General features: G+C 57.7%; 5 protein-coding genes across 5 annotated transcripts; 4 read left to right on the top strand and 1 right to left on the bottom strand.

Annotated features, from left to right (window-relative positions):
* Nucleotides 1-98: 98 nt before the first annotated feature.
* On the top strand, nt 99-1,019 carry PSEUBRA_001146 (CWC16 protein; the record flags this gene model as incomplete). Its single annotated transcript, XM_016434425.1, has 1 exon — nt 99-1,019. The coding sequence occupies one exon, from the start codon at nt 99-101 to the stop codon at nt 1,017-1,019; it is 921 nt and encodes a 306-aa protein (XP_016294183.1).
* A 423-nt stretch (nt 1,020-1,442) lies between these two features.
* PSEUBRA_001145 (Tctex-1) lies at nt 1,443-2,458 on the top strand (the record flags this gene model as incomplete). Its single annotated transcript, XM_059464525.1, has 6 exons — nt 1,443-1,540; nt 1,622-1,764; nt 1,856-1,870; nt 1,948-2,002; nt 2,246-2,270; nt 2,414-2,458. The coding sequence occupies 6 exons, from the start codon at nt 1,443-1,445 to the stop codon at nt 2,456-2,458; spliced, it is 381 nt and encodes a 126-aa protein (XP_059320877.1).
* A 149-nt stretch (nt 2,459-2,607) lies between these two features.
* On the bottom strand, nt 2,608-3,019 carry PSEUBRA_001144 (Transcription factor, enhancer of yellow 2; the record flags this gene model as incomplete). The annotated part of the gene is made up of 2 exons (XM_016434405.1): nt 2,608-2,687; nt 2,776-3,019. The coding sequence occupies 2 exons, from the start codon at nt 3,017-3,019 to the stop codon at nt 2,608-2,610; spliced, it is 324 nt and encodes a 107-aa protein (XP_016294181.1).
* A 2,869-nt stretch (nt 3,020-5,888) lies between these two features.
* Nucleotides 5,889-10,811, top strand: PSEUBRA_001143 (uncharacterized protein; the record flags this gene model as incomplete). The annotated part of the gene is made up of 1 exon (XM_059464524.1): nt 5,889-10,811. One exon carries the CDS (start codon nt 5,889-5,891, stop codon nt 10,809-10,811), a length of 4,923 nt encoding a protein of 1,640 aa, XP_059321119.1.
* A 445-nt stretch (nt 10,812-11,256) lies between these two features.
* Nucleotides 11,257-12,093, top strand: PSEUBRA_001142 (Methyltransferase type 11; the record flags this gene model as incomplete). Its single annotated transcript, XM_016434419.1, has 1 exon — nt 11,257-12,093. The coding sequence occupies one exon, from the start codon at nt 11,257-11,259 to the stop codon at nt 12,091-12,093; it is 837 nt and encodes a 278-aa protein (XP_016294180.1).
* Nucleotides 12,094-12,187: the final 94 nt, after the last annotated feature.

The following is a 12,187-nucleotide window of genomic DNA, read 5'->3' as shown; positions in this document are numbered from 1 at the left end:
TCAGCCTTGACTTTTTGCACTTCCTCCTCTTCCCTTCCCACGACCACCATCCCCTCACCCCGTCTGCGGTACACGTCAGTACCCGCACCCACCTCAACATGGCGGACCGCAAAGCGCTCAACCACTATTACCCACCGGACTTCGATCCGGCCAAGATTCCCCGCCGCAAAGCGCCCAAAGACGCCCAGCAAACCGTTCGTCTCATGGCCCCCTTCTCGATGCGATGCAACACGTGCGGCGAGTACATCTACAAGGGCAAAAAGTTCAACGCGCGGAAGGAGCTCGTCGTCGGTGAGGACTACTACGGCATCAAGATCTTTCGCTTCTATATCCGATGCACCCAGTGTTCCGCAGAGATCACGTTCAAGACGGATCCCAAGAATGCGGATTACGTCGCGGAGCATGGGGCTAGCCGGAATTTCGTACCGACCAAAGAGGACGATGAGGACGAGGGGGAGGACAAGCTGCTGACAGAGGAGGAGAAGCTTGAGAAGAAGCTCGAAAAGATGGAGGGCGATCCGATGAAGCAGTTGGAGGCGAGGACGTTGGACTCGAGGCGGGAGATGGAGATCCTAGATGCGTTGCAAGACATTCGCACGCGCAATGCTCGTTTGGAACGAGTCGACACAGATGCTGTCCTCGCAAAACTTCACAACAGGGTTTCCGGCCCGTCTGCGCCAGACGCAGGTCTGACAGCCCAAAGCATCGAAGACGCAGAACAAGCAGCAGCCGAGGAGGAAGACGAAGCCCTGGTGCAAAAGTACTTCGGCAAAGCGCTCGACACTTCCAATGCAGCTAACGGCAACGGCGTAACAGTCAAGCGAAAGCTCGAGGAGGAAGCCGAGGCCGAACCAGACGTACACACCTTGCTCGCCCTGAAGTCCGCTGCTGTCTCGAACCCGGTGGGCACCACAAATGGCAGCAGCAGCTCCTCAAAACCCAGCACGGCCTCGGCGCCCGCCGCTAAGAAGAAGAAGAACGCGCCGAACGCCTTCGGTCTCGTTCGCAAGAAGAAGTGACCCTGCATCCCTGTATTTGTAACCTCGCATGCGCTTTCGTTCATTTGATACCCGGCTTGCCCTCATTGTCATCTAGCTCATATGATCATCCGCCTCGGACGTTGTTTGTTGTCCGTTTCAGCTCGGCTTATGCGATGTGTCGAACTTGACTGACGAGCCGGAAAGGAAAGAAGGGCTGCTGCATAGTCACAAGATTGTAATCGCGGCGCAGCGGATCGGGAGTGGGGACCCCGATTTGGCTGTGGATTTAAGGGGCTGAGCGGCCGCGGTGGTCGTCGTGGGGTGGAGGAGAACAACACCAGATCAACACTTTTGGCGCTTCCATCTTTGTCGAACCGACCTTCATCTTCTGATCCTCGCAAGCGACTGGAGATGGCAACGGCAGCGCCGATACAAACATCACAACCAGCATTGCCATCCATCATGGCTAGCCAGACGCGCCACACCGCCTCGTCGCCAACATCCGCGCTCAGCGGCGCAACTTCTCCCATAGGTCCATCCTCATCCAATCCACGGACAAGGTGAGTCTCGCTGTCTTCTTTGTCGACCAGAAATCATCAGACGTCACTGATGACGCTTTGTTCGCCTCTCCTGTCTCGCAGATTCGACGCAGCACAACTACAGCCACATCTCGCCAGCACCCTGTCACAACGACTGCGCAGTGCATCATGGGACAAGTCGGACAAGGAAAAGAACCGCGCACTGAGCCGGTCCATAGCTGAAGTCATCAAGAGCAAGATGCTTGGTGAGTCGGGACGTAGGGCGACTGAATGTCAAGCGGACCGTCATGCTCATCTCTGCTTTATTGTCTGCTCACATCGAACGCTGCGAATCAGAGATCGAGCCAAAAGGTACAATTCAAGCACACACCGGAGCGCAGGTAACAAGAGCAGCACCAGCTCAACGAAATATCTTTTTCATCCGTCAGGCTTCAAGTACATTGTCCAGGTCCAGCTCGTCGAGAATCTAGGGCAAGGCGGAAGGTGCGTCCATTCATCTCCTTTAGCGCACACGGAAAGCTCGACGTCTGACCCTTTGCTTTCCCGCCGCCTGCTTCGGTGCATCCAACGCTGACCCGTCGTCTACAGAGGTAGGTGCATTCCTTCCCAGCCAAAGCATGCCGTAGAATGTAACGCGTGGAGCGATGATCTTGACTGCCCAGCCATTCCCCCGTCTACGCTTGCACCTACAGCCGACCTCGCGTGTCACTGGGAAGACACCGACAGCGTGATCCAAGACATGTATTCCAACGTGAGTGGCGGCCGTCTTCCTCTCTGTTGCAGAATCCATCCAGCCGAGATCATGTCAACTGATTTCCCTGTTCCTTCCCGTGGTCCGCTTCTGGCTGACGACAACGCTTACATTGCCGCGCGTGCCCTCGTTCCGCAATGCAGGACACGCTCATCTGCACCGTCTTGTGTTTTGCCATCCGCGCATGAATGCGTTTTTCTCCCGTTCGATGTCCTCTGCTGTCGATCTTATGTTCGTGAAAGCATGCTGACTGAGTTGCTACTGTGTCCGAGTGGATAAGGGTACAAAGATGGGGTATATTCATTCTTGACCAGGTGCCAAGCGCCGTCGGAGCTTGCTAGGCATCCTCGAGGTTCCTATCAAGAAAATCCCTCAGCTTTTCGAGCAGATGCGTCTTTACATGGGGCGGTATTGTGTCTGTTGCGCGGCATCGTCATCAGAGTGTCAGCACAACCATCCCATTCCCCCCTATCCCCTTGCCCATATTTTGGTCGTTCGAACGTACCTTTGGCATGCGGCGTCAACACGTCGATCAAATCAGGGACGCTGAGCACGGGCTGCTGCTTCGCTTTGCCCGTTGCAAAGGACTGGAACTCGTTCTCCCACCCGGACTCGTCGAGCATGCGTCGCAACAGGATGAGCAGCCGCTGCCATTCGCCCGATGCGACGAGGCGCTGGTGCAGCGCGTTGTAGAGTTCGTCGTTTCCGGAAGAGGAGGAGGCAGAGGGGTTGAGTTCGCCCTCTTCCATTGTTGCTGTTTGATGCAGTGGCGATGTTGGAGGAGACAAGATAGAGGTAGGGTTGAGGCGAGGATAGGGATGTGGTGGATGTGTGACCCGCGATGATGGATGATGGTCAAGGTGGCTTTGCGTTTCGGAAATCGGATTTGTGGAGAAACGCCAGCGCCAAAAAAAAAGGCCGCTTGCTCCAAGAAGAAAGCAGGAGCGGGCGATCCGGTTGAAAGAGAACAACACGCCTTGTCCATGCGATGCGGCTGTTCCGATGAGCCCTTTTCGCTTCCATCCCGCCGAATCACGATGCTCACACGTATCTTCCGTCGGCGTTTCTTCGATTGCTGACTCAAAAGACTGCTGCTGCTGCTCCGCTTCGCCTCGTAGTCGATGTCAGCATGTGCAAGCAAGGTGGCTGAGTTCATTCCTGCCCATCTCGAGCCTCAGAGACAGCTAAGCGGTCACCTCGGCCTTCCCCACGATCGACCTCTTCAAGCTTGGGAGCCTGAATGGACCGTGAGAACAGTCACGAGATGTGTTATCGGCGCTGAGCGTCAGCGGAACGATGAAGCAGCCAGCTGTAGTGATTCATGAAAACGATGAACACCAGCCTGATGCCGTGATGTGAGGTCTTGCTTCTCGAAGGACTGCGGACCCATTTCGCTAAGCGCCCAGTTGCCCTCTCTGCTGCAGGTACGTATTGAAGCCATATCGCAATGCTGCTGCCACTTCACCAAGGAAGCATTCGGTGGCCAGCGCAAAGAGATTATCACCTCAGCTTCTGTCCGATTTGACAGGCTTTGATTGTCATGCTGAAGGTAGCAGCCTGGATCGATGTCACAGAACTCCACAGCGAAGTCAGGTGGGAGGCGCAACTCAGGAGCTGTGTGCATGGGCGCGAACAAAGCCACGTTGAAGCATGCAAGGGTAAGCACAATCGTGATGACTTTCTTTTTTCGCAATCGAGAATAATGCAGTGCAGAGGGCGGAGTCGGAAACGAGGGCGTTTGACGGCTGCGACGTTGGGGTGCTTGCAATGCGCATTCCCGTGCGCCCTCGGGCATGGTAGACGGGGTTCTATCTGGTAAGGCCTAGAGAGAACAACTTGATCTCAGAATATCCGCTGAGGCCGAGCAAGTGACGGCCATCGATGCCGGTTAGTGCGGATGAGATCTCAAGGGTCCTCGTCTTGGTGAGCTCAAGGGCGCCGGGTTAGCTGATCAGCGTGAATGGAAGGTGGAAGCATGCAGCCGAGTCGTCTAAGTGAGATCGCTTAGCTAGTCTCTAGATCCAAAGGGCGAATTCTGTTCGGAAAGGTTCCATCCCATCTCGTCTCTGCTTCCTAGCCGAGTCGGAACTACATTAGGTCGGATGAAGAGTGAGCTTGGAAGGAGGATGTGCGAAGTACGCTCGGCAGCCTTCCACTTCCGACGGGAGACAAGAACGACGGCACCCCACCCAGCGAGGTCCCTGCGGCAGGGTGTATGTTTCATACGCGGAGGGATGCAAATGTGTGCGTGTCTCAAGCATCATGAACAGGCGGAATCTTGCATGTCGTCCTAGCGTGCTGGTCTGACTGTCGATGATCTCTCATGGCCAAAACGCTCGCTTGGGAAAAGGCCGCCCATCGTCGATCAGCGAATCTGTTTGTTGTTTGAGCGAGGACCCCCATTTTAGTCAAGTTTTGATTTTTTAAAAAAAGAAAAGAAGGCGCAAACAGAACGGTTTCAGGGCAGTCAGTCCCTTGAAATTTGCCTTCGGCTACCCCGCTTAGAGAGGGCCTCGCTTGGAAGCACGCTTGGCCTCGGTGTGGAAGCATGCACAAGGTGTGGCCGCCGCTGCAGCAGCAGCACCTTGGTTAAGGCTCTTTCTGCGTTATGACAAGGCGATGACTTTTGCTCGCCGGCGATCTGCGATGCACCAAGGACCCTGCTTTCTAGATCGCCTTCCCACGCCATTCGAGCTGCCTTTCTCAGCCTTGCAGCCGTTCCGATGCCTGTCGCTGCTCGTCTCGTCGGATGACTGAGCTGACACGCCTGACCCGACATAGATTGAGAAGGTCACTGCGGACCTGGCCGCGACAAGTGGGCGAATCACAGTGCAGTGGATGCGTGTGCCTGTCCAAACCTTGCATTGGACCCTCTCCGCCGCATGACAGACAATGGGGATTGGTCTTGTATCGCTGTGCAGCTAACTACTCTGAATGAGAGCACGCTACTGTCACATTCACCCACTCGGCTCGTATGCAACTAGATGGGAGCATCTTGGTCTCCCTCCACCATCTCGACCTCCTTCCCTTCAGACTCCACCCCCTGTCCGCCTTGTTCTCGCAACGCCTCTCCCGGAACACAACTTTCTCTCGACCCTGCTCGGAACCTTGTGCAGCTTAGGCTCAACACGTGCTCTCAACTACCACCCCCCAAGCACCGGCAGCACTCACCTTCATACCCGACCTCTCGGTCACCTTTGCTCCATCGTATCATCAACCATCTGGCCGCGCTACTTCGCCTGGACTCTGTCGTACAATCCTTCCTGCACTTCCCTGCTTCATCTCTTCCGGCCTCCTGCATGCAAGCCAAGGGACCACCTTGATACATCATTAGATTCCGTCGGAACCTCGCTCCCACCTTCGCATTCTCCTGCACCTCTTGTGACACATCTCCTCAAGCTATCCGGTTATCACATTATCTCATTTCCGGCAGCCCACTTCGTCGACCGACCCCGACATTCTCAAAGGAAAGCCTTCATCAGATCATCCCTTTCTTCCTCGCGAAGCTTCGCAAGAGCTCGAGCGTTCAGGCAATCCAGATCCTCTCTCCGTCCACCTCACGATTCGACTCAATGCTCCATGCTCCTCCTCTGAGCTAACAGGGTCACCTTCAACACAATGACCAATCTAGGGGCGCTGGAACCGTCGCTGTCATCCACGAGCGTAGAGTTACTCGACGACAACGACAGCGTTCACGTCCGCAGCAAGGTTCTCGCTCTTCGTCAGAGGAAAAGGGCTGAGCTCTTAGCCGCCGCAGGCCTCGGCATCAAGGACGCTCTGCCTGCCAGCCTCAATCGCTTCACCTGGGTCGGCGTCGATGAGCTCACCGAGCAACCTGAAGCTTTCGCCTCGTCTACAAGAACCGCATGTCTTCCCGATTCCCGCGGCAGCGACGAAGACACGGACAATGACAGTACCATCCTAGGCCACATTCAGCAGCTTCCGCTTCCCCCTCGACAGTCTACCCCAGACCATCACGCGCGGCAACGTTCCCGCCCCTCTTTTGCTTCCGAAGACGCTGCAAGTAGCTCCCAAGACTCTGGCTCATTGTCGAGACGCTTGTTGGAAGACGATGATGATGCGCACAGCCTACATACTACCTCAGCCACTGAGACATCCTCAGGTCCTCCTTCGCGTCGTGGCTCGGGTGCGCCTGCGAACGTCCCTTCTCATCGTCGCTCAAAGCACAATTCTGGCAAGGACTCATCCAAGTCAGGACCTTCCTCTCTAGCGACTAGTAGACCTCTCGGTCCGCCTCCGAGCCTGCCGCTTCCCCCCAAGCCGCTCTCTTCGCCGCATGCTCGCAGTCCCTCCGCTACGCAAGAAGATTTCTGGCCCTCACGAAGGTCCAGTCACGCCTCGACAAAGACGGCCGATTCCTCACGATCTTCGGCCAGTGGTCGCTCCAGCTGGAAAAGCAACTACCCGAATCTAGCATCCTCACCCCTGCTTCCCACCCCGAGCGACCGTAGCAACACCTCGGATCTCTCAGAGGACGAGCTCATCAGCATTCGCGGCATCTCCAAGCAATTCCCGTCCCCCACCTCCGCTCTCGGTGCTCCTCCCACATCGAGCCTGCACCCGCACAGACGAAATAGCTCGCGAGCCAGTAATCGCTCAGAATCGTCTGCTGGGGGCTCCCGAATGCATCGAAAAGTCCTCAGCACCATCCTCGACACTGCATCGGATCATCCTGTGGAGACCGATCCTGTCCGAGGCGAAGACAGCAGTGACGGCGCGCTCTCAGATGTGCTCGATCTCGCCGACAACAAAGGCACCCTCCGCACAAGGAAGCCGAATCGAAAAGCCTTTCTGCCTCCCAGTGTCGCTGTGGCCCGAGTCGGTCTGGGTGCTCCCATTCTCCTGCGACGCAGCTCAGAGCAATCCTTGCGTTCTCCGAACACAACAAGGGCCACCAAATCACCGGGCTCGGAGCAAGCTGGAACCAGACGAGATGCGAAAGGCGAGCGGGAGCATGTCGCTACACGTCCAGCAGAACGACCGAATCATCAGCGCAGTGCAAGCATGTCCAGGAGCATGAGCGAGCTCATGGCCGCTCTTGATCTCGAAGCGAGCGAATGGGGCCAGCGGGTTGGCGGCTCAGACATTGCGGAACCCAGCACGAGATCGGGTGGTACAACGCAAAGAAGGGAATCGCACGTGCTCGACGGCCAGCTGCGCAGACCTTCGATCGACCAAGATTGCAGTGGTGCCGTCCAGCCGCAGCTTCCCAACTCGGATTCAATTCCCACTCTGAGTCCATCCGGATCGCAAGAGGTGTCGCTGGATGACTCACGCGGTCCAGCCACCGCCGAGTCATCGCTCATCCGTTCTGACAGCGCAAAGACGATTCCTTCCCTTGCTGGCAGTAAGGATATCGTGACGGAGACTGCCGATGGCGACTTCAACTCTATCTACAACGCATATCGCTTCTCTGCCAGCACTGTGGCGTCCCGCCTCACTGCACCTGTCCTTCGCATCGAAGACCCTCAGGGTGACGAGGTGTCTGACTCGGAGCTTGAGCGCGATGCTGCCACGGCCGACGACGTGCCACGGAAGAGGACCAAGCCGAGCCGCAAGAAGAGTCTCGGCTTCGAAGAGCAGCGAGCCGCGTTGCGAAGCCGCCCTTCCTTGGCTCAACGCTCCGCATCGCTGTCCTCCAAGCCAAGCCGGTCCTTCCTTTCTACCTTGGTACCTACTGAAGAGGAGGAGGACGGATCGACGTCAGACGATGCGCCCCCTTCGACAGCCGGTGACGGTGCCGATCCGTACGCCTTCTACGAGTTCTCCCCAAGCTTGCCGCCGTTCATGCCAGCAGGGGTGTCGCCCATGGACTTGACCGGAAGAGGGACTTGGTCCAGCATCGTTGCCCGCGCTTCGGACAATATGCGCTCGCGTCAGCCCTCCGTGGTGTCCCTTGCCTCGACAGCGACCACAGCGACCGGACCGATGTCTATGCGCGAAATCCGAGCCAACGCCCACGCCAAGCAGAGACAAGCCGACGCTGCTCATCGTGCGCGCGAGCAGATGTCGAGTCAATTTGCTTCCATGAGCTACCGCCCTTTCGCCATCCACGACCATGCAGCGTCCGTCATTGCAGGGCAGGCACGGATGTCGATCGACAATCAGTCCTTCTTCTTGTCGAACATGGGTTCTGGCAGTCCCATTGAAGATGCGGTCTCCGGGCGAAGCACGTCGATGAGCAGCATCAGCTACACGAGCACGTTGTCCCCCGATCTTGGCGAATACGGCACGCGTTGGCCGGTCGCCATCGGAGCAGACCAGAGCGTCGGTCCTGAGGACGCTGCGTCCATTTTCACCACAAATCCGTGGTCTCTGTCCAGAAGCCCTTCTTCGGCTCAGCCACAGCCGAGGATGTATGCCGAATTCAGCATGCAGACTTCACCGCAAGCATCGCCCACCGAGCCGACCTTTGCGATTTCCGACTCGCTCACCGTCGACGATGAACTCCATCGTACGGATGTGCAGGTCGGGAGCGAGGCAAGATTGGGCCCCGCTGCTTCATCTGGCCTCCAGGTCGCCTATCGTGGGGTTGACGTTCCTCTGCGACGTCGAAAGAGCGCTGCCTCCATCCTCAGCGCCCACAACTTGGATGCCGAGCTCGACCAGCCTGGTCTGTGGCCCTCGCAAATCCGAGCGCCGCGTCTGTCTTCTTACAGTCGGCGACGCAGTGACGATGGCGACTTTGCCGCAGCTGCACCGAGCCACGAGACGGACAGTGACGAGGAATCCGACTTGGACGTCAATGCCAACCTTGAAGATCTGGCGGAGCGATCCGGCATGCTCGAGGTTTCGCGCGGCGCCAAACGCAAGGTACCGTCGGTCGCGATCGAATCACAAGGGAAGGCGTCTGGCGACTCAAGCATGGACCGCGTCATTGCTTCCATCCCAGCGAGGTCTCGCCGCATCTCGGCTGCCTTGGATCGCATCCGTGCACAGCGCGTCTCTCGCAGCGCAGGCTGGGCGGGCTCGGATGACGAAGGCGACAGTGAGAGCTCCATCGTTCCCAGCTTGCCGCGCAGGACAAGCAGTCTCAAACGCCGTGCCCTTTCCAAAGGTGCCTCCGTCAAAAGCAACGACAACGTCAGCGTTGCGCTTTATCCGGAGTCAAGTTCGCCTGTCAGCGTTTCGAAAGGTGCTGCTTCATCACCGTTGTCGCTCCGGGTGCGGTCCCCGAGTCCTGATCTCAGCATCCTGACCCACGCGAGCGACGATGAAGAGATCCTTCTCACTTCTCATGTGGACCTGGACACCGGCGACCTCTCCCACCAGGCGATCCTGGACGACGAGTTCGACATGATGGTCGGTCAGTCGATCACATCGCGCTTCTCTCGGTCCAAGCCTGGATTCAGTCCTGCGATGATGCGACGTGCCAGCAACGAATCAGGAAGCGCAGAGAAGCAGACCTCTCCGAAGGCCAGTGGAGGCGTGTCCGGTGACGCGGAACATAGCAGCGATTCGCAAGAGACAGTTCACCAGCGCTCCGGCTCCAGACCTGCCTCGAGGAGCAGCGTATTGGACATCCTCGAGCAAGCCGATGAGCTGCTCTCGTCCACTGATCACACGATCGGACACAGCACAGGCCATGACACCATCATCAGCGATACGGGCGGAACGATCGGTCACGGTGGCCGGAAAGAGGGTCTGATGGCTGGCCGTGTCTCGCCGAAGTTGGTCAGCACCTCAGCTGTCGATGTGACTACGAGACTACCACACTACAAGGACGATAATGACAGGGATCAAGCTATGACAGCCGACGACACATCAGCTAGGGCGCAAGACACCCCTGACACCCGCGCCGGGTCCGAGATCTGGACGAGCTTCCATCTCGATCGATCCAGCAATGCCTCTACCACTTCGACGTGGTCGCACCCGAGTGGGGATGACTCGCCGTCGACTACCCTCCCAAAGATCAACGAGCTCGCACCTCAATCAGCGCCTGCAGCGGTCGATTCGGCGTCAAAGAGCCCAAGCATGGTGCAGCAGCCTGCTGTCCGTGCTAGTCCGGTATTGCGCCGAAAGAGCAGTGCGCTTCCTGTCCCGACCGCTCGATCTTCGCTTCAGAAGCCGTCGCGACCGTCGCTGCCACTTCCAGCCAAATCCGCAACACCACCGTTTGCACAGGCTGACAGCAGCGCAAGTCAAAGTGGGGCATCTGCAACAAAGCTGGCAATGAGACGCAATCAGAGCCTCGCCAACCTGCGACCGCTGACTTTGACCAGCAAGAGCACGAGCGATGCCACACCGTTGAAGGACGCTTCTGCAGCTCGCAATGCCAGGCTTCCGGCTCGCTACAGTGAGGGCTTCTACACGTCCACCCCTTCGAAGGCGATTCGGAGCGTTGGAGGAGGTATTGCGCCATCCAAGCTGCCGAGTCTCAGGGCGACCGCAAGCACAACGTCGTTGCGAGCACGAGCCGTCGCCGACAGCTTGCCCGTTCCGAACGGGGTGAGACGCAGCCGGTTGCCGTCGCCTGGTGCGGTCCGTGCTAGCGGTCTTCCTCGCCCTTCGCTGACGTAGATTGGCTCACATGCCAAGGCGATCAGTGTGCTTCTTCTTTATACCACGGGATCGTCTCGATCTCACCCACACTTGCTTGTTCTTTTGATACCCTTGTTTGCTCCATCTAAATTGCCATAGAGCCTGCGTGGACAGCAGAGTATACCATATCGACTTAGAGTGTCATGACGTCGTGACAGCACCTTGAGAATGTCCGGCTGCTTTCGTGTCGCAGAAGCGCATGTGCGGTACTCCAGCAAAGCGCTCGAATGCTGAGGGACAACGTTCGCTTTGCTCGGCACGCTCGATATGCATTACCGTGATTTTATGATACAGACCGCGCAGCTCAGGGCGGTGTCGTTGCCGAGATCTCCTCCACTCGCAGTCGCACAGCCTGTCTCTCGGCCTTCACCATCTTCGTCGATCCACAGAGCTGCTCGTGGACCAGATTGCCAAATTCACTACGATGAGCGACACTGCGACAAAGAGCCAGACCTACACGCAAGGCCACTCCGAAGCAGTGCTTCGGTCGCATGCCTCGCGCACCGCTGAAGACTCTGCCGCGTTTCTCTTGCCGCACCTCAAACGCGATGCTTACATTCTCGATGTAGGCTGTGGACCGGGCACGATCACCACTTCGTTCCTCAAGCACATCCCCAACGGTCGCATTGTCGGGGTGGACACTTCGGCGGATGTCATCGGCTCGGCGGCGAAACGTCTTTCCAGTCTGCCCGAGTCGGACTTGGGCTCACGATGCACCTTCGCCATCGCATCCGCATACGATCTGCCCTATCCCGAGAGCACCTTCGATGTGGTCTACTGCCACCAGATGCTGCTGCATCTGCCCGAACCGGTGCGGGCGCTGCGCGAGATGCGTCGCGTGTGCAAACCCGACGGTCTCGTCGCTGCGCGAGAAGGCGATTTTTCCGCATCCATCGTCTACCCTTCCCTGCCCACCACGCAGTTATGGCTCGATACGGCAGGCGCAGTGTTCCGCTCGATCGGCGCGGAACCCGATGGAGGACGAAGACTCGTCCGTTGGGCCCTGGAAGCCGGCTATGCATCCGAACAGGTGAGCTTCTCATCGAGCAACTTGGGAAGTGGCGGTCCAGCGGCGGCCCAGTTTTGGGGACACATGTGGGCCGAACGCGTCGCGGCGGACGAATGGAAGGAGAAGGCGGTGAAGACTGGGCTGGTGACGCACAACCAGGTCGAACAGATCAGAGAGGATTGGTTGAAGTGGAGCGAGAGGGAGGATGCGGTGTTTCTTACACCCTGTGGTGAGGTGCTGTTGCGCAAGTAAAGAAGCAATCTCAAGACGTAAAGCAAGCAAATTCAAGATGCGAACGAGCACCGACTCGGCGCGTGGCTTGATCGACCATGCACCGAATCTTCCC

Source organism: Kalmanozyma brasiliensis, assembly GCF_000497045.1.
Source record: "Kalmanozyma brasiliensis GHG001 unplaced genomic scaffold PSEUBRA_SCAF12, whole genome shotgun sequence".
Classification (NCBI taxonomy): Eukaryota; Fungi; Basidiomycota; class Ustilaginomycetes; order Ustilaginales; genus Kalmanozyma; species Kalmanozyma brasiliensis.
This window is presented reverse-complemented; position numbering and strand designations above follow the sequence as displayed.